The sequence below is a fragment of the Centroberyx gerrardi genome, chromosome 8, assembly GCF_048128805.1.
Source record: "Centroberyx gerrardi isolate f3 chromosome 8, fCenGer3.hap1.cur.20231027, whole genome shotgun sequence".
Classification (NCBI taxonomy): domain Eukaryota; kingdom Metazoa; phylum Chordata; class Actinopteri; order Beryciformes; family Berycidae; genus Centroberyx; species Centroberyx gerrardi.
In genome coordinates, this window is record NC_136004.1 from 17328970 (window position 1) to 17348789 (window position 19820).

The 19820-nt window shown below is 40.9% G+C and overlaps 2 protein-coding genes across 2 annotated transcripts in view; both read left to right on the top strand.

Annotated features, from left to right (window-relative positions):
* The first annotated feature begins 359 nt into the window (after window positions 1–359).
* atp6v0a2b (ATPase H+ transporting V0 subunit a2b) lies at window positions 360–13834 on the top strand. Its single transcript, XM_078285330.1, has 20 exons — window positions 360–910; window positions 1307–1385; window positions 1934–2031; window positions 2314–2451; window positions 2853–2950; window positions 3092–3218; window positions 4829–4911; window positions 5062–5155; window positions 5934–6146; window positions 6738–6888; window positions 8072–8211; window positions 8344–8501; window positions 8720–8810; window positions 9622–9740; window positions 9844–10054; window positions 10157–10276; window positions 10402–10521; window positions 10616–10733; window positions 11902–12073; window positions 12196–13834. Exons 1-20 carry the CDS (start codon window positions 794–796, stop codon window positions 12296–12298), a joined length of 2550 nt encoding a protein of 849 aa, XP_078141456.1. The 5' UTR covers window positions 360–793; the 3' UTR covers window positions 12299–13834.
* A 709-nt stretch (window positions 13835–14543) lies between these two features.
* Window positions 14544–19820, top strand: part of dnah10 (dynein axonemal heavy chain 10) — a 28339-nt gene continuing 23062 nt past the window's right edge. Inside the window, exons 1-13 of the mRNA XM_071899620.2 lie at window positions 14544–14769; window positions 14944–15062; window positions 15271–15379; window positions 15489–15604; window positions 15933–16146; window positions 16317–16474; window positions 16689–16919; window positions 17869–18059; window positions 18243–18441; window positions 18585–18779; window positions 18865–19035; window positions 19336–19512; window positions 19615–19770. Coding sequence (XP_071755721.2) covers window positions 14544–14769; window positions 14944–15062; window positions 15271–15379; window positions 15489–15604; window positions 15933–16146; window positions 16317–16474; window positions 16689–16919; window positions 17869–18059; window positions 18243–18441; window positions 18585–18779; window positions 18865–19035; window positions 19336–19512; window positions 19615–19770 — 2262 coding nt within the window. The remainder of the gene's footprint in view (window positions 14770–14943; window positions 15063–15270; window positions 15380–15488; window positions 15605–15932; window positions 16147–16316; window positions 16475–16688; window positions 16920–17868; window positions 18060–18242; window positions 18442–18584; window positions 18780–18864; window positions 19036–19335; window positions 19513–19614; window positions 19771–19820) is intronic.

Consider the following 19820-nt stretch of genomic DNA (forward strand, 5'->3'; position numbering starts at 1 on the left):
GATTACATCATGTGGTAATTTGCATATCAACGCCGTTATATTTGTCTCTGCTCTCCGCGGAGGGAGGGAAGTGCTGTGTTGCAGACATCTACAAGGAAGTAGCAGAGTCAATACAGTTTCAATGTTTAAACTTGCTAATACTCGGAATGTGTTGCTAGTAGGAGGGGACGCTGTTGGGGGCGTTTCCTGTCCTTCCAACTGCCTCGTGTGTCTGTAAGACAAACTTGAGGGTTTAAAAACCCTTTGAGTTTTTCCAAGTGTCAAAATGTGTCGTGCGCAGAATCCAAGAGACGGTGATCATTGGTCAAACGGGCAATTCACTGTCATGCAAGTTGATCTGAATCAACAGTGAGTGTGAAGTGACGTGGAGCATTGTCGACATTGTGAGCTGTCTGCGAAAACCTAACTTTGAAAGGAGTTAAAACATCTACAGTTTGGAGTGTGCAACGTTAGCGCTACTTCTGGATAACTTAACTGATGTGGATTCAACTCTCAAGGAATAAGCTTTTCACCCTGTGATCAACAAGACGGCGCTCGCCGGCTAGCTTATAGTTACTAGCTAGCAGGCTCAGCCTTTGCTGTAACGTTAGCTAACATTAACGTCAGCGTTGAGCAAGTCAATTGAATTCGTATCAGACGGGCCTAAAACAAAGCAGAAGTTATAAAAATGTTAATAAGGTCCCGTGATTGCCTAACGTTGGCGTAACGTGAAAAGAAATTGCAGCCAGCTAGCTAGCTTGCTAATATTAGCGTACCCATCGGCTGAAGAGGAATATCGGAGCGAGCTGTCAAAATGGGCTCGCTGCTCCGAAGTGAGGAGATGTGTTTGGCCCAACTGTTTCTACAGGCTGGATCAGCATACGACTGTATCAGTGAACTTGGAGAAATGGGACTTGTTGAATTCAGAGATGTAAGTCCCAAATGACCGGTTGCTATCTCTTTAGCAGCTGACGGTATGATACAAACTTTCACTTACTGTTGAGTTAGCTAACAGCCAAAGTACAAACACGTCTACGACTACTAACGCGAGTCTAGACATTAAACTGCGTGTGTACGTTAACGTACATATCGTCTGAGCTTCGACACCCTTTGTCATTGACGTTTACCTTATCGGAATAGATAAGTTAGTTGTAGCACTTTTTCTTGTACAGAAAGCAGAGTGATTGACTCCACTGATGGTTTATGATGCTTTGCCCTGTAAATTGGTACTTGAGGTCATGTTATGAAGTTAAAGACAGTGGTGATGAAGACATTGATTGTCAATCAGTCCATTCTTGTCTGAATGTATCTCTTGCTCCTGTTTCAGCTCAATCCCACTGTCAACTCATTCCAGCGAAAATTTGTCAGTGAGATCAAAAGATGCGAAGAGATGGAGAGGATCCTTGGTAAGGATATATTGATCTGTTATTATGTAAGAATATGCATAATAATCATTGAAGTTTTTTCATTTATTTACTTTAAGTGCTCTTTACAGTAAGGTTCCTTGTCTATCCAATGAGCAGTATTCAAGGAAGCAGGAGTGTAATTGGAGGCCATTGGCAGGAGGTTAAATTCTGGCCCCAAAGAAAGGAGAATGAGCAAGTTGTGATGTGATTCTAGCAGCAAAGAAGGGATAAATTAAGCTGGACAAGGCATTCTCAGAGGAATGCAGGAGTTCCACATTGAATTGAGAGACAGTGACCTTTGAGTCTTAAGAAATGTTGTCTGGTTATAGATTAGGTTCAACGAAACCCTGTCCCAGGTTCAACTGAACTCTGTTCTTTTATTAGAGGAAGCAAAGAGACAAGACTTTTTGAAACACTTGCTTCAATCAAATGTTACTATTCAATGGCTTGCAGTGTGTTTTGGAAACACTTGACTGTTTTTGTGTCTCATAGGCAAGAGAAAAGATTGCCTTTGTGTCTAAGACAGTTTTGCTCTGTATTTCTTACAGGATATCTTTTGAGGGAAATAAAGAAAGCGGACATCCCACTGCCAGAAGGAGATGTGAACCCAATTGCTCCTTTGCCCAAGCATGTCATGGCTATAATGGTTGGCTACCTGCTCATGTCTTATCATTTATTGTTTCTGAATTTGTACTCTTTATGTCAGTAATTTGCAGCTAAATGAATAAAGCAAACACCGCTCTATGTAGCATGTTGTATTTTATTTTGTTCTACTCAAATTTAGATTTAATCAAAAATGTGAATTTGTTTATCTCACAGATTGTTGTAATGCGCCCTCTCTCATGCTGTCAATCACAAACCTCACAAATTACGGCAGAGTTTATCTGTGTTGAGCGTATGGTCACCGCTGTGGTCTTTGTGTGTGCAGGAGCAGCTGCAGAGGCTGGAAGTGGAGTTGAGTGAAGTCACCAGGAACAAAGAGAAGCTGCAGAAGAATCTCCTGGAGTTGACAGAGTACACACACATGCTGCGCATCACACGCAACTTTGTACAGCGAAATGCCGAGGTTAGTGTATCGTCCTACAGCATAGCTCGATCCTTTACATAATCTGCCACCTTTTAGAGTTTCCTCTGTCGGCTTAATTATGTAGCAGAGAATTGTCTGTATGTGTTATCTTGGTGTGGTGACACGCAGCCATGGGAGCCGTAAGTGACACATTTCACTCCTCTACACCTGAGCTGGTGCTGAAACGATTTGTCGATTGACAGAAAATAAATGGATTATAATTTTGATAATCGATTAATCGTTTTAGTCATTTGTCAGCCATAGAGCTGAGATCACATTCAAATAAATTGATTAATTGGGCCTATCTTATGTATGAAGGTGCTGTGGGACCGGACAGAATCTGTACTTTGGCTCTGATTTTGAAATATGTCTTTTCCTTTTTATCCTACCTGTGTCGGCAGCGCGAGCCTCTACAAGTACAGTACGAGGAGTTTCCCTTCTTGGAGAAGGACACAGTGATGGACTACAACAGCATGCAAAGGCTTGGAGCCAAACTGGGGTGAGGGACTATATTCTGCAACCTATATCAGCATCAGATTTATGTTATTGTTTGGACTCATGTAGTCTGGTTTATTTTAGATGTGACAGTAGGCACACTTGTTGGTCTATTTCTGATTGTTTCCCTTCCTCTCTCCCACAGCTTCATCTCTGGGCTGATTCAGAGGATGAAGATAGAGGCCTTTGAGCGGATGCTGTGGAGAGTATGTAAAGGCTTCACCATCCTCAGCTACTCAGAGGTTGAGGAATATCTGGAAGACCCTGACACGGTAGATTCCTCGAGTCTAACTTAATCACTTAGTGTTAAAATGCTGTTGTTGTCAGTTCCCTGCATTACAGTGTGAAATTAAAATATCGGCAAGGAAGGGAAAATAAACATCTGCATGAATTGCATAACAAGAGAACCTGCTCAGTATATAGTCAGGTTGTTATCTAGATATAAGGTCTACAATGCAATATATCAGGAAATACACTGAAACCTGTAATGATTCTGCATGATTGGATTCAGCTCTGTAAAGTGTGACAAGACACACTGTTTTGATTAAGATTAGTTTCACATAGTTTTAGCTTAGATTTAGTTTAGTTTTACATTGTTGGTTTTAGTTTGGACTTACTGTTCAGTCCTTTTAACATTTTAATTTGGTTGATAGGTATACTATACAAGTTGACAGTTTAGTCCAAAGCCACTCCAAGACTCTATACCACAAAGAATCAATACCTCAAGTCCTTTTTTTGATAAATGACAAAGCCAGTTTGCTATCTACATTTTGATTTCTTTATTCCTTGTGTTGCTGAAATGGCTGTCACTTCATACTGCTTTGGTTAAAAAAACATCTGATTAATGTGTAGGGACATTTATGGAGAGTGCCAAGAAACATCAGAGAGAGAATGTTGTACAGCAACATCACAGATAAGAGAAAGGAAAGCAGGCTAAAAGCATGTGTGAGTCTGAGTCTAACCAGAGCAAAACTGAAACTGAATGCATGTTTAATAAAGTCTGTCCTATTACTGTTTTAAGAAACACTGAGTGCTGCAATTCCTGTCCATTGATATTGTGAGTAGGGGTTTCTGGCACAACTTCACCTACTTCCAAGGTGCATGGGGAAGGGAAAAGGTCTAAAAAGGTCAAACCTCCAGCAACACTCGTAGTATAAAGAACAACTTTATTGTTAGACCAACACGTTACGGCTTGATGACCCTGATGAAGGCCACAAGCCGAAACGTGTTGGTCTAACAATAAAGTTGTTCTTTATACTACAAGTGTTGCTGGAGGTTTGACCTTTTTAGACATTGATATTGTGACACCAGTAATCCATTTCCACCAAAAGACAGACAGGTAGCCACTAGCCAGGGCTATGACTGATCATTAACGGGATGTATGGACATCACCTTTACACAGCACAGGCATATATAATAGGAGGAAGAAAGTAGTAGAACAAGTATGACTGATACATTTGTAGTATAACACAAAAAAACGTGACTAAGTGAAGAAATTATTCATTTTATGGGATCTGGCTGGCGCCTCAGGTGCCTGTCGAGTTGGTGAGTGTATTGTTTAACAGGAAAATCCACTCTAAAACAGAAGTTTTAAGGTGGATTCAGTCAATATTTGTGACCATGTACAACTGTGTGCCGAAGCTAGAAGTCAAAGAAACAATCTGCCTGTAATCTGTGAAGTCATCTAGAAGACATTTCATGGAGCTGCTTTGAACAGAAGGCTGACTTTATGCTTTTTTTCCATAGAACTAACAGTTTTAAACCAGAAAATGTACCCATACCTTGGAAACTTACCCAGGGCCCATAACGCCATTTTATTTATTATCAATGGAACAGCAGGAAGTGTAGGTATATGACACTTCCTGTTCTTTTCTGTGTGCAGGGTGAGCCTACTAAAAGTGTGGTGTTCCTGATCTCTTACTGGGGAGAGCAAATCGGCCAGAAAGTCAAGAAAATCTGCGACTGGTAATGTTTTCAAGCTACTTCTTCCTGTGGTCACTCTACCAATGACAAGAAATGTCTTGAAAAGGGCTGATGTCTGTGTTTTATTTGTTGTTTGTTTTTTAATTTTAATATTATTAATTTCGAATAACACATTTGTATTCCCCCCCCCAGCTACCACTGTCACTTGTATCCATATCCCAGTAGCAATGAGGAGAGGAATGATGTTGTGGAGGGACTTATAACTCGCATTCAGGACCTTCACACGGTATGTGTTGGATTTTTGAACGCTTCTGGTTATGTATATACTTAATTGGTGACAGAAAAACTAGCTGAGCGTGTTTTAGTCAGGTCAGTGTATTGTTCACCCACTAAAGGTTTACTTGTAAATGTCTTTGCCATCATCAGCCAGTTAAAATATAAGCTGCATAGATCTCTAGGTTTTGCTTTTTGGCCTGTGGAATATCTTGTGTTCGATGAAGCACCTTATAATATGATTATTCTTTTGAGCCATTTTTTTGTGGTCAGAGAACAAAAAACAAAACAAAACAATTAAATGGCAGTTGTTTTTTAAAGATTAACTCATGCTTCTTTTTTGGGAGCCAGTGCTGGGAGTCCTGTAGGGTCAGTTGAGTTGTTGTCTGGGCCATTACTCTGCTCCATGAATCGCTGGGTGGTTTTATCCCACCCTAACTGAGACACAGAATTGCATTAACCTCCTGCAGCACATGATCAACACGAGGCCTCAGCTGAAAGCGAGCCTGCTTTTTCCTCTCTTACTCTCATGTTTTTTTTTTCTTGCTGGACTGTTTCTCTCTTTTGCCCTCTCTCTTTGTCTGTCCCCCTCCCTCTCTCACTCACACACACACACACACACACACATTCATTCTTCCTATTGACAATGTAAAGTTTTATTCATCTCCTCTGTTAATATTCCCTATCTAATCATATAAACTGTTCAATTTCTTATCTGTTTTGAATGGATTTGAATGTCTCTTGATGTGCGATAGCAGACTAAGGCTCTGTTTGACCCTTACTGTTCCCAGGTGCTCCATAGGACAGAGGACTACCTGAGGCAGGTCCTGAACAAAGCCTCGGAGTCAGTCTACACCTGGGTCCTTCAGGTCAAGAAGATGAAGGCAATCTACTATATCCTCAACCTGTGTAGTTTTGATGTCACTAACAAGTGTCTGATCGCTGAGGTGTGGTGTCCTGTCAATGACCTTCCCACCTTGCGGAGGGCACTGGAAGAAGGATCGGTGAGGAAACTCTTAATCAGCATGGCTCTACTTTTCACTTTGGCTCCACTGCTGGTGTCTCTATTTGTTTATCAGCCATCATAGTTCGTTTGCAACTGCTTCATGAACTGGGGTATTGTTATTATAGAAACAAGTATTAGGCATTGATTTTTATCTTGTCCTCTTTAGCTGTGTAGATCTGACAAGTCATACGTCATGTGGGACCTCACTTCTTTATGAACCCAAAGAAATTCTGTTAATTACATTACTTGTTAGGGGCACTATAAGGCCACTGTTCATTCAGTCTGTGAGCTACAGAGGACGAGCGTTAAAAAAAAAAAAGCGCACACACAGGATTTACTGTTCCCATAGTGGTTTATTCAACATTGCTTTGACCGCAGTTGGTCTTTTTCATGGATACATCAGGCCAAAACTGCTGAATAACCCACAAAGGGCGCTTTAACCACAAAGGGAACTTTAACCCAGTGTGAGGGTATCTTTTTCTTGCTATTCATACCAAAAACCTGCTTTTGGATTTGCATGCAAATACATGGAGATATTATTTCATTGATGGTAGTTACATGACGACATTTTGTAACATTGTTATTTCAGAGGAAAAGTGGAGCAACAGTTCCTTCTTTTGTCAATCGTATCCCCAGCAGCGACACTCCCCCCACCCTCATAAGGACCAACAAATTTACCTCTGGCTTCCAGAACATTGTGGAGGCCTATGGAGTAGGCAACTACAGAGAGGTTAACCCAGGTTAGTGGGATCCTTTCCCTTTCTCTTTCTCTTTCTCTTTCTTTCTCTTTCTCTTTTTTTCCTGTGTGTGTGTGTGTGTGTGTGTGTGTGCACATGCATGCATCATCAGAGGTCCATAGACGGGGCTCTAAAGACAAAATGTAGACAAGCCAAGTCAAAAATGGAAAGCCAACAAACTAAAAATCTATTTGGACATCATTAAAAAAAACAGAGAGCAGATTCAGAGAGCAGTCAAGGATGTGAGGACAACATACGTATCTAATACTCCTAATAACTCGAGTAGCATAAACACCCTGAAGGATTGCCTGCTGGATTTTAAGTGCTTGATGTCCCAAAACGTCTTCTAACTGAATGATTAACAATATGAGGTTATTCTTTTTGGCCCCCAATCTCCATCTTGGTAACCTTTCAGCCTTTGTTAAGGAAGTAAGTATTTGATGAGCTTTGTTTTTGACTGAAGTAAAGAGGGTTGTTCAGTCATGGTTCATACAGCTAAAAACCAAAATTAAAACCCCAAATTAGACCTTGCCACTCCTTGGCCGATCTTGAAAAGGTAACCCATGCCTTTATTTAATCACGCCTTGAATATGAATGTAACTCCCTCTACTCCTGTCTAACCAAGAGCTCCTTCAACTGCCTGCAACTGGTGCAAAAGGCTGTAGCCAGACTTTTAACCAGGACTAGGAGTTGGGACCATATTACCCCAATTCTAGCTTCCCTGCAATGGCTTCTTGTAAATTTTAAAATAGATTTTAAGATCTTACTGTCAGTTTTTAAGGCTTAATGAGGTCTATGTTTTGGAACAGCCTGCCTGTGTCATCTTTTAAATCCATGCTTACCTTTTTTATAGAAAAAAACATTTTATAATAGTTTTATTTCACTTTCCTGTTGTGTTTCTATTGTTCTTATTTCTTACTGTCTCTCCTAGCTCTGCTTTTATTCTTGTTGTGTTATTTTGACTTATACTGACTTTTATTGGTTCCAATTATTTTTGGCTTTTATTTTTTATTTTTATGTTCTGTACTTTTGCCAGATGTTATTACATTTGTTTTACTTCCTTGTCTCTGTAAAGCACTTTGTAAATTTGTTTTGAAAAGTGCTTGATAAATATAGTTCTTGTTGTTATTATTAGTGTTATTAATATTATGTTGGTGTATTGATTTTTCTGCCATTCATTCTTCAGCTCCTTACACAATCATCACTTTCCCATTCCTGTTTGCTGTGATGTTTGGGGACCTGGGCCACGGTATTATCATGGCTCTATTTGCTTTCTGGATGGTGTTGTACGAGAACAACCGCAAACTGAAACGCACCAGGAATGAGGTGAATAAGTATTCCAAAGCTGTTTTTTTTACATAAATGTTATTCACAAACTTCTTAAGTAACCCACCATATGCAAATCCCTGGTAAAGGTCTAGTACAGTGTTAACTGAGTGATCTGATGTGTATGTGCAGATCTGGAACACATTCTTTGAGGGCCGCTACATCATCCTGATGATGGGCCTGTTCTCCATCTACACTGGCCTTATATACAATGACTGTTTCTCAAAGTCTCTTAACATCTTTGGTTCCGGCTGGAGTGTCCATGCCATGTTCACAGCTAAAGTGTGGAAGTGAGTACTTCATAACCACAGAGATTTTATTGTAACAATTAAAACACTTCAGCAGGCAAATATGCAAAAGTATTGTTTTTACAGTTTTGTAGTTGTTTGTTTTCATAGAATGCCATTTCATGAGAATCTTTTTAAGATAAAGCCATGTCTAGCCAAATAAATAGTTTTGGAAATGACATAAACTCATCATGCTTTGTTGGTTTTGCTGCACCTAACAGGGATGCTGATGTCAGTGCTAATCGTTTCCTTACTCTGGATCCAAATGTTACGGGGGTTTTCAGAGGGCCGTACCCTCTGGGAATCGACCCGGTGAGTAGCAGTACCTCAAAAAGAAAAGTCACAATGCGTGACATGATTCATGATGTGATGCATCATATGTGGAGATTTTCTAATTGTTTCTCATTATAGCAATGATAGCCAAGAGGTTGTGCCTCGCACCTATTTAATTGTACCCACACTCACTGTAAAGAACATCCTCAAGTGTATTATGTCTGTTGTTACCAATACATGTGCACTGTCTGAAAAGTTTCCTTCAAAGAGGCTTATGTGCATACATAAGAATGAAAAAACTGGAGAAAACAAGAAAATTTGCTCCTTGGTTACCACAAAAGATGGCATAAGCCCTGTCCGGATGGGATTAGTATGTACTATATTGCATGTGATTTTAATGAACAATCCGGATGGTCTATATGTATTACTTTATTACTCCCATAAATACCTGATTCCATCAGATTCCGAAATACGTCTACTGTGCAAAGTATTTGTAATACCACCAACATACCATTGATCCAGACAGCTTTGCAGTTGACAGAGGACAAGGGAGTTTGCTGAAAAACAGTAGGTTATTTACCTGGTAACTATTACTCCCGACTCCGACGATCAGCACGGGATTGAAAGCACTGAATCAATTCTGGTAAAAACACATACATACATACTACACCAGACCTCCTCCAGTAATACTAATGCCATCTGGACAGGGCTAAAGCAACCAATAAAACACAGTTAGCCATGCTTTATGAGAATGAACAACATTGCTGGAATGAGTCTTTGACTAATCAGATTGTTTGCTTGAAACTTTGCATGGTATAATGTATGTTATCTCATCTCTTCCATTGTGAAGATCTGGAACCTGGCATCCAACCGCCTTACATTTCTAAACTCCTATAAGATGAAGATGTCAGTGATACTGGGCATCATACACATGAGCTTTGGAGTCATCCTCAGTGTTTTTAACCACTTGTAAGTAACTGTGTTTTTATTTAAATTGTTATGCCTTTATATAGATGTCATATAATTGGGTATTTTCCTCTCAACCCTGCTTTACTTGTGTCAACAAACACAGGCACTTTAGGAAGAAGTACAACCTGTACTTGGTATTTCTTCCTGAGCTCCTGTTCCTGCTGTGTCTCTTTGGCTACCTGGTGTTCATGATACTCTACAAGTGGCTGGCCTTCACTGCTCAGGACTCCAGACTGGCCCCTAGTATCCTCATCCACTTCATAAACATGTTCCTCATGCAAGGTGATGAGGTGCAGGCCCTCTACCCAGGACAGGTGAGATGCCAATGTAAGGCTCCATTCCTACTACAGTGGTCATACTGTTGTACATATGGACCATAACAAACAAAGTTATGCAAAGTTGTGTTTTGCCCCCAGACTGGCCTGCAGGTATTTCTTGTGGTCATTGCTGTGCTCTCAGTGCCTGTCTTACTGCTGGGGAAACCGGTCTACCTTTATTGGCTTCACAACGGAAGCCATCGCCTAGGAATGTACAGGGTGAGGGTTTGTGTATGTGTGTGCACTTGTGCGTCCCTGTTTATGTGTGTGTAAGTGTGTAACATGTCTCCAAATATTTGTTCTGTGGTTGTAATAAATCGTGGTGTGGCTCTCTCTGCCCTCAGGGGTATGAGCGTGTGCGACGCAGCAGTGAGGAGGAGCTCTCCCTTATGAGGGCTCATGACATGGAGGAGGGCAGCAGTCACAGTGAGCTCTCCACCAGCAGAGAGCACCAGACAGAGGAGGTCAGCACCGCAACACAACTGGACAGTCACCCCACTAATCTTAAATTCCCATATGAGTCAATTGTGTTGAGTTTTGTTTTTGTTGTTGTGGTAGTTTGACTTTGCAGATGAGTTGCTGCACCAGTCCATCCACACTATAGAGTATTGCTTGGGGTGCATCTCCAACACGGCCTCCTACCTGAGGCTCTGGGCTCTGAGCCTGGCACATGCCCGTGAGTATGATGATGTGCCGCATAACACAAGCAGCTAAGCACACACAGATAATTTCTCTCTCCTTCAAATCCGCACTGGCACATTTTGATGGGATGAATAAGTTAATAAAAAATTACTTCAGAGTAGCCTAATGAAGCATGCATGGAGGGTTGCACCAGTTCAAAGAGCCACTTCAATTTCAGTTACAGTTTACTTGTCCTCTTTCCTCTTTAATATGTTGCCACACAGCTCATGCAGCATAATCCAAGTCTTCTAACGGCCTACATGAGTGGAAAAAAATACATTTTATCCATTAATGCAAATCGAGTCTTTCTCCATTGCATTTAGCTTCTGCATTACCAAATCTCACGAGGTCGCGCACTGTTGCACACACAAACCTTGTGTGGCCACGATGGCCTCGCTGGGTTTGGTAATGTGGAAGCTAAATACAATGGAGGAAGACTCGATTTGCATGAAATAATGGATAAAATTTCATTTTTTTTCACTCACAGAGCGATCGTATGTCGTCAGAAGACTTGGATTATTTTTGTTACTTTTAGAAGTCTAAAGATCGGTCCTCAAAGACTTCGTTTGTTTTGGAGAAGGCTGCTACAGAGTTGTGCTGGGAAGCTCCGGGACTGTTATATGGACTAACAAACTTCACCCATGTTTCAGCTGGCATGGGGGTGATTAGATTAGATAATGACTGAATTTTCATTTTTGGGTGAACTATTCCTTTAACAAAATCATCCTCATTTCTCAAAATGAGAGGAGAAAAGGCAGACTTATGAGCTTTAAGTAAACCAAGAGTGAATAGGCCCTCAAACCAAGTGAACCATTAACCTCTTGACAACGCTGCCAAACCAAGTCAAACCATGTTGGAAACACTGTGATGACCTGTGACATTTAGTAGAGTGTAGACAAAGGTGAACTAATTTACACCAGTGACAGACCTGAGATCAATCTGTCTCTCAGTATTAGGTAAAAGTAAAGTTTATTTATATAGCTCCTTTCAAAACCAACGTTACAAGGTGCTGTACAAGAGAAAATCCTCCCCCCAAAAAAATAGTGAAAGAAAGCAGAGATAATAATAAAATACAGAAAAACAAAAGACACAAAGACAACTAGACAGAACATTACATTTCATACATATGTTCATACAATACATTCTTGTCTCTGCTTTCACAGAGCTGTCAGAGGTGCTGTGGGTGATGGTGATGCGAGTGGGGCTGCGAATGGACACCAGTCTTGGGATTATATTCCTGGTGCCAGTGTTTGGCCTGTTTGCTGTTCTCACTGTGTCCATCCTCCTGGTAATGGAGGGGCTGTCTGCCTTCCTTCATGCCCTAAGGCTGCACTGGTAAGATACTCCCATATGTCCCATATACGCTACTCATGTCATTGACAGGGTAGAGTACTTAACAAATGTGTTTTGAATTACAGCAATGCTATATTTACGGCCACTGTTTGTTTCTTTTTTAGGGTGGAGTTTCAGAATAAATTCTACAGTGGGACTGGAATCAAGTTCTCTCCCTTTTCCTTCGCTCTCCTGCCCTCCAGCTTTGAGCATGATGGCTTACTATGAAGGGGTACAGGTCATACTGTTCAGTGGAAAACATAGCCAAAATGTGCCAGCAGGGTTCAGTGTTTGACCACTCCAAAGACTGACTCCACTTACGTCATGACCTGACTGAATTTTTTTTTTTTTTTTCACCTTTTTATAAATGGGTCATCTCCAAAACGGATGTACAATTAGCTTCACAAACCTTTCAAGGCAGTCAGAGGACTGCAGCATCCTGCCCACCCACCAGTTCCCTTGTTATTCATGATGACCTCTTGGTGACCACAGCCAGTAGTGTGTGCTAGTTAGAAATTATTTTTTTTCCCTCATGTCAAATTCATGTGACACAGGGTTTTGTGAGGTTGAAGTGTGAGGCTCACATGTAAAATGTAACTTAGCTACTTTAAACCAATTATTTGCTTGTGAGGTGTGTTTGGCAACAATTGATGAGGTCACTGGGGAGCGGGACTTTAAGCCACCTTGATGTTCAGTTTCATAGTTTATTCTAGTTTATTGTTTTACTACTGTCTACTTTTTGTTGCACTGACTGCCTTACAGAAGTACAACCAAATGACAGCATATCATCCTCCAGTTTCCCTTATATTCTAATTTTGGGCTACCAAAACATTGCAAAGGGTCTTTGACTTTTCAGTATTGAAAAGTGTTTTGGCAAGAATGTGATAAGAGATGTATATACTTTTATAGAATGATTGTTTAATTTATATTTTTTTAACCATTGCATCAATATAAATGATGAATGTTACTGGGATATGCTTTTTTGCTGACATGTATTCACAATGTTGCCTATGCGTCCATCACTTTATGGAAAACTTCACATTCCGTGCATGGAGAGATTGAGACATCCGTTTATCGACTGGTCACAGGCCCTTTATTTAGTCAGTGATTGGGCAGGTATAGCACTAGATTAGAAAGATTTGTGAAGCCTTAATAGTTTAACAAAATGGCCGGGCTGTATTAAATCTTATCAAGAGAATGTTGAAATGTATACTAAAATCAGGCGTTAGTTGTATTTGTTAATATAGTTTTGGTATTGGAATTAGTATTTGAATTAGTATTGAGAATCTTCCTAAGGGAAGGAGAGTTCATTCATTTTTATTTGTGATCACCATGCCATACTGAACATTATTGGGATGCTTGCACCATTTCAATGGAAACTGAATTTGCTGTGTTAAACAGTAAAGTGCTGGATGGTGTCCAAACTTGCTGATAAACTCTGGCAGTCACTGTTTTATAGGGGTGTGTGATGTATGATGAGCAACTGTTTGCCTTCGTAAATCATTGATAACACTCACTTGTGGTGTTGGGTGGTTGAAGGGGTCTTGTAAATGTAATTTCTTCTAATGCAGCCCTAATCTGGCCATTCATTTTAAAAACAAAAATGTTTTGCTTTTTTTCTTTTGTTTTTTTTTAAACTATTTGCATTGACAAAAACTCCATGCTCTAATTGTGCTGACACATTCCTCTGTTTCGGTTTGGTTTTGCTTTTCTATGATTATGGTGATGTTGTTATGATGTTAAAAATGACATGTCAATAAATTTGATTTGTTTGAATTGTTTTTTTGTTTTTTTCTTATAACTGCATACATTTTCACACTGCACCTGGGTTGAGCCAAGCTGTGTGTGATGAAGCAGCAATCTGTTAAGGCTGTCTGGAAGCCACCTACTTGTACTTGGCTGTCTAGAGGCTACCGCCACATTTGGCATTTAGCAGTAGTAATGAAGAATATCACTTAAGTATGTCTACATTCATAATCACTACAATGAGGGATACAACACAGAATGGGTAACACTTTAATTGAAGGGTTGTGCAGGCTGATGTCCATGTTTTTAACAGTCAATCAGTCAATCTTAGCTTGATGTATGTCTTTGATATGATGTTCCCAATGCATCTCACTCAGTAACATAAAACAAATATCAAGATTTGCAACTCTGACCATGTGGGACTCATCATTAGCTGAGGAGATGAGCAAGGCACAGTGTGCACAAGTGAAGAGTCGGGTTTTCCCACTGACGGCAGCCTTGGAGGAGGTGGCTGCCTTCCAGTCGTCACTCAGGGAACAGATTCTCTTGTGCGCGCGCACTCGGCAGACGGTTCACTGTTGCCATAGCAATGCAACACCGCTACAAGACCACTGCTTGGATAGAAGTTACAACTAAGTCACCTAACTTAATGTTGATGTAAACATCACCAGGTTAATCAGAAAGCAATGCTCTTCCTTTCCCCCGTGTTAACGTCAACTGAAAAAAGATGGTACACGACGATTTACGAGTGGAGTGGATCCGACAGCGGGTGTACTCCTCTTTCTATTTGCCGGATCCCGGCTGTTTCGAGGAGCTGCTCAGCCGAGGAGATGGAGAACATGAGGAGGAAATATCCCGGTTTTTGAACGACGTCTCCGAGGAAGAGTTGGCATCAGCCCTGCTATTTTTCAAAAGTCTCAGAGAAGAGGAAATTGAAGTTGAAACTCCAGTTGGTAAGTTGGCAAAAACGTATCTTAAACAGTTAGCCGTGTAATCCACTTTACCCAGGACAGGTGCATAATGTTATCTGCTTTGATAGTCAAATGTGTCTGCGTATTCTGGACAGGTACGTGCATAAATTCACAGTCAATAACGAATATACTGTAATTCATCCTGTACTGTTTTAGTCTTAGAAAAGAGGAAAGTGAGAGACTCTTCAGGTCCTGAAGACGACTCCCGGACCCAAACTACTGGAGCTGAGACAACCTGTGACTCGGAGGAGAAAAATGAACAGGCTCCCATCACTGTGAGATTTAACTCTAATTTAACCCCTAGTGTCTTAATGGTTGACATTGGAAATTGTGACAGTGTTTGAAATCTTTTATAGTTTATGATAAAGGTGATCATGCAACTTACATGCTGTTAAATTCAAAGTTTCAAGTAAGTGTGATTACTGATGAGGAAGAGAGAGATAATACATTGAAAACAATCAACATGCATTATTGTGTTTCCAGAGGATTGAGGTTCAAGTGGTTTATCACATTGAGCTTCATGTAGCAGTGAACAGTGTCCCAGAGAGATTCATGAAATCCAGTGTCCTCTACTTTCTCAGGAACACAAAAGGTGAGTTGAGTTCAACAGCGTTACAGAAAAGCAGGATAAAATCAAACCATTTATTACGCGTCATGCAGGAAGAGATTAACCAAGAGATGACGCTTTGTGTTTTATTTAGAGACCATCGTTGAGCCTGTTGACATGAACGAGGCCAATAACCTGATGCCCAGGGTGATGGAGATTGGCATGCTGAATGGACACTCCCTTCTTATGCTGAAGAATATGCTCAATCATGTTTGTAGAAAACACAACCACCATGACAGTGCACAGTGATACTTAAACGAAATATTATAACAGCAACAATAGCAACAACAATAGTAATCTGTATAACACTTTTGAAAACACAGTTGCAAAGCGCTTTATAAATGAGTAAATAAAAACAAAAAAGATCAAATTCAAAGTAAAAGCAAAAAGCAATGCAAGAAAAGCGTGATGGCAAGACATAAAAAGTGGAGGATGGGGGGTGGAGGTGTCAACATCCAACATTCACATCCTATATTTCTGATTGTGTGGTTGCAGAATCCTGGATGTTCATTTATTTCCCCTGTGTCTCTCATGTCAGGTGTACCTCCCCATGCTCTCGGTCAATCAGCTGAAGGTAACTGATGGCGGTTATCGAACCGGGGCAGTGTCCTCTCAGGATAAGGGGAGCAGAGGAGAGGGGGGCGGGGACAGGCCAGTGGTGTCTAGAGGGACGCTCATGATTCGTGACGAGCTGCTCAACAGTACTCACAAGTTTTTGGGCCACATGAGCGTGACTCTCCAACAGCTTGAGGGTGTGTTTTTATGCTGGTTATCTTACCACACCCAATCGCTGATAATGTGAATGACTGTGGTACAAAAAGAAATAGTTTAAGACAACAGGCCCATGCAATATTCATGCTTACATAACAGTTTATTTGCGTGAAAAAACACTACGATCTAAAGGTGAGCCTCTTCATTGCAGGTGAGATTAAGCTGCACATCCCCGAGCTAGGCCTGGAGCCGGAGGTGGATGTGCTGCTGTCCAATGCAGAGGTGGTAGAGAAGTTGGAGCAGTGTGTGATGAACTGGCAGACTCAGATTACCATTGTTATTGAGGAGCAGCAGAACAAGAAGCCACAGGTTTGTGACTGCGTTTAGTCTGAGTTTTTACCCACGGAGGCAGGGTGGTATAGCATTTAGAGAGCTTGTGCTTCAACCAGAGGACCTGGGCTCAAGCCCTGTGAGAGAATTTCCCTCCGATGATCCTCACAGTAACAGAAGAAGAATGCAGCTGTGTTGCATGGTACTCGATCCAGAAACCATTATGAACTATTCATTCTCCATTTTGTGCCAGGTACCTGGCCCTTTGGCTGAGATAGATTTCTGGCGGGAGCGTGCGGCCATCCTGAGTGCTTTGAGTGAGCAGCTCAAACAGCCTTTGGTAAAGAAGATCCTGGAGGTGATGACCAAAGCAGAGCCAGTCACTGTTCAGAACCTGGAGGTAACTGTGGCTGAGCTTACCAAGTACCATGTGGAGTCACTGGATAATGTGCACTTCCTCAGCACACTGGAGAGACACTTCAAGGTGAGCCGGCACAGCTTCTTACCCAACATTCTTACACAACACTTTTTATCATACGTTATTACTGAACATCATTTACATTTACCTACTCTGTTCTCCAATAATGGCCACATCCATTTCTAATCCTAAAATACAGCCCCCAAGTTTTTAATTTCTTGTCTGTATGTGCAGTTCTAGGCAGGGCTTAAACTGATTTGAACTCTTATAAACATCTAATATGAATGTATATTAAGATAATCTCTTTTTTTTTGTGATAAATTCTTATGTTACTTTTTTTTGTAATGTTATTTTTTGTGATCGATTCTTCAACTACATTTTTTTTTATTATAATAGGCTATCTAATACAAATGGGTGGCAAAAATTATAACATCAACAAAAAAAATGAAGACAGTCACATCTCAGCTGCAAGACAGATCGACAAAGCATATGTATAATATAATAAATATAATAAAATCCCATAGTACAGAGGTCACTGTAGCCTTCTTATCTTACTTATTTGTGCTTATTCTTGCCCAAATTATAGATTGTTTCTGCTTTAGTGTGACATTTAGGAATGTCAAAGTCAAACTCAACTGTGAGACAATTGGAGCTTGAATCCTATAGTGACAATTTCATCAATTTGTATTTTTTCTTTCTACATAAATTATATTTATCTGTATGTACACCTATGGTATCTCTCGTGAATGAATGTGCCATACATACAGTAACACAGGAAATGCTGTGCAGCTCCCAGATCTTGTAAATCATTTTGTATGAAATGTATATCGATATCAAAATATATGAATATCAAAATAGTGGGGATCTAATGTTACCACAGGCATGTTGTTACAACATAAAACTCAATGAGGCTCAGAGCTGCACATGCTCATATACTCAAAATCCAGCCCAATCACAGTGACCACGGAAATGTTTGGCCCCCAACATCTGTCAAAGTTACCAATCCCTGTTGTAGAACCTGGCTACAGCAGCAAACTTTGGTGTGATCCTGCATACCATTCCTTCAATGATGGTCAGCCTGCAAATGGTGTGGATTATCTCCAGCCACTACAACAAGGATGAGCGCATGGTCCCTCTAATGGAGCGTATTGCCTGGGAGCTGTGTGAGCGTGTGGCTCGTGTGGTTGATGTCTCCACGCTCTTCAAGTATGTGGGTTTCTACTTTGGCTCACATTTAAAATTTTACATGGGAGCATCATATTGTGTAGTTTGCATCTCAACTGTACCTTATAATCCAAATAATATCCAGCAATCAAACCGACTCCTTTATTTAAATGGTGTATTCTGTGGTGTTCAGTGTAACTGTACAATGCTCTGTTCCATGAACAGAGATACGAGCGAGGTGGCCAAATCCAAGTTGCAGGATGGTAAGCAGATTCTGGACCTGTGGAAGGCGCAATACTTTGAGGTGCGTGCCAAGATTGAGGAGTCAGGCAGGGATCCCCGCTGGGAATTTGACCGTAAGAGGCTGTTTGAGAGGACTGATTACATGGCTTCCATCTGCCAGGACCTGTACAATGTCCTGCAGGTCAGTGCAGACACACCTCACAACGACTGACCTCTCACATGATGACTGCACACTTCCCTATGAAAAAAAGCAACTTGATATCACAGTTTTTTGAGAGACTTCAAGAGATGCTGTGATAATGGATTTCCCTTGGCCTTGTGCAGATTCTGGAGGAGTTCTATAACATCTTTGGCCCAGAGCTGAAAGGTGTGACAGGTGAGCAGAAACGCATTGATGATGTGCTGCGCCGGGTGGATAGCCTGGTTGTGCCCTTTGAGGAAGTCAGCTTTGATATTTTCAGCATCTATAAGATGAGCAGCTGGAAAATGATCATGCAAGACTTCAACACTAAGGTTCTGGTGAGTTTAGGACATCCAGAAAGCAGAATTTTAATATGTTCCTTAGTTATCACACGTTTCTGATTCACTTCATATGTCTGCTTAGGCTATTGAAGGAGAGGCCATCAACTTCATTGACCAGTCTTTCAAGACACTGCGCTCTGCAGCTGCTGCCTTTGACATGCTGTTGAAGTTTAAACACATCCGCTGCAGAGAAGCCATCAACAACCAAATGATGAAAAAGTTTAATGACATCCTGGCTCAGTATTGCAAAGAGGTAATCAGTGAAATCAACAAAAAAATGCTGATTGTATTTGAGTCTGCATGCAAATGTGAATGAAGTGCAATTATAAGCTTCAGTTTTGGTGGGAGAGATAGTGAGTCCATGTGTGTGTATTGGTAAGAGTCAATGTGAGTTTTATTTTCAGCAAGCGTGGGCACCTGAATGACTTGCAATGTTATGCTGAATTCTAGTCGTGCATACAAACTAGACATTGTAATTGTCTATGACGTGTACTGCATATAGCAGTGATACTTTTAGAAAGCTTAAAGCTTTATTCTGTCTCTTTTGGGGAAGGTGGACATCATAAATGGAATCTTTGAGGCAAACAAGGACAACCCTCCGCTGAATAAGAATGAGCCTCCTGTGGCAGGAGCCATCTTTTGGGCGCGTTCTCTATTCCAACGCATCAAACAAACTATTCGTCGCTTCCTGGAAGTGCAGGAGCTGATGGAGAGCGAGCAGGGCAAAGCGGTCAGAGCAATTATTTTACAGTAATGTAAATATTGAACTGTTTAGACACCAAGATGTTATTTGAAGCAGTCATTTGACTTTCCTGTCCTGTATTGTGCTCAGGCCAAAACAAAGTGCATGGAGGTGGGAATGCAGATGAGGGACTACGAGGTTAAGAAGTACGCGCGCTGGCGAGAAGAGACAGAGCAGAACCTGCCATTGCTGATAAAAAAATACTTGCTGATCATGATTCCCAGTGGAAACCAAAGCCAGACAGAGGTGGTCTGTACCTCACTCATTAATTGACCAGAGATACACTGATAACTGTC

Excerpts from the sequence above, each read along its gene's own strand:
- atp6v0a2b (XM_078285330.1), top strand. The coding sequence starts at position 794 with ATGGGCTCGCTGCTCCGAAGTGAGGAGATGTGTTTGGCCCAACTGTTT. Across the intron at positions 8,811-9,621 it reads ACCCTCTGGGAATCGACCCG|ATCTGGAACCTGGCATCCAA; the intron begins GTGAGTAGCAGT and ends TCCATTGTGAAG. Across the intron at positions 9,741-9,843 it reads CTCAGTGTTTTTAACCACTT|GCACTTTAGGAAGAAGTACA; the intron begins GTAAGTAACTGT and ends CAACAAACACAG.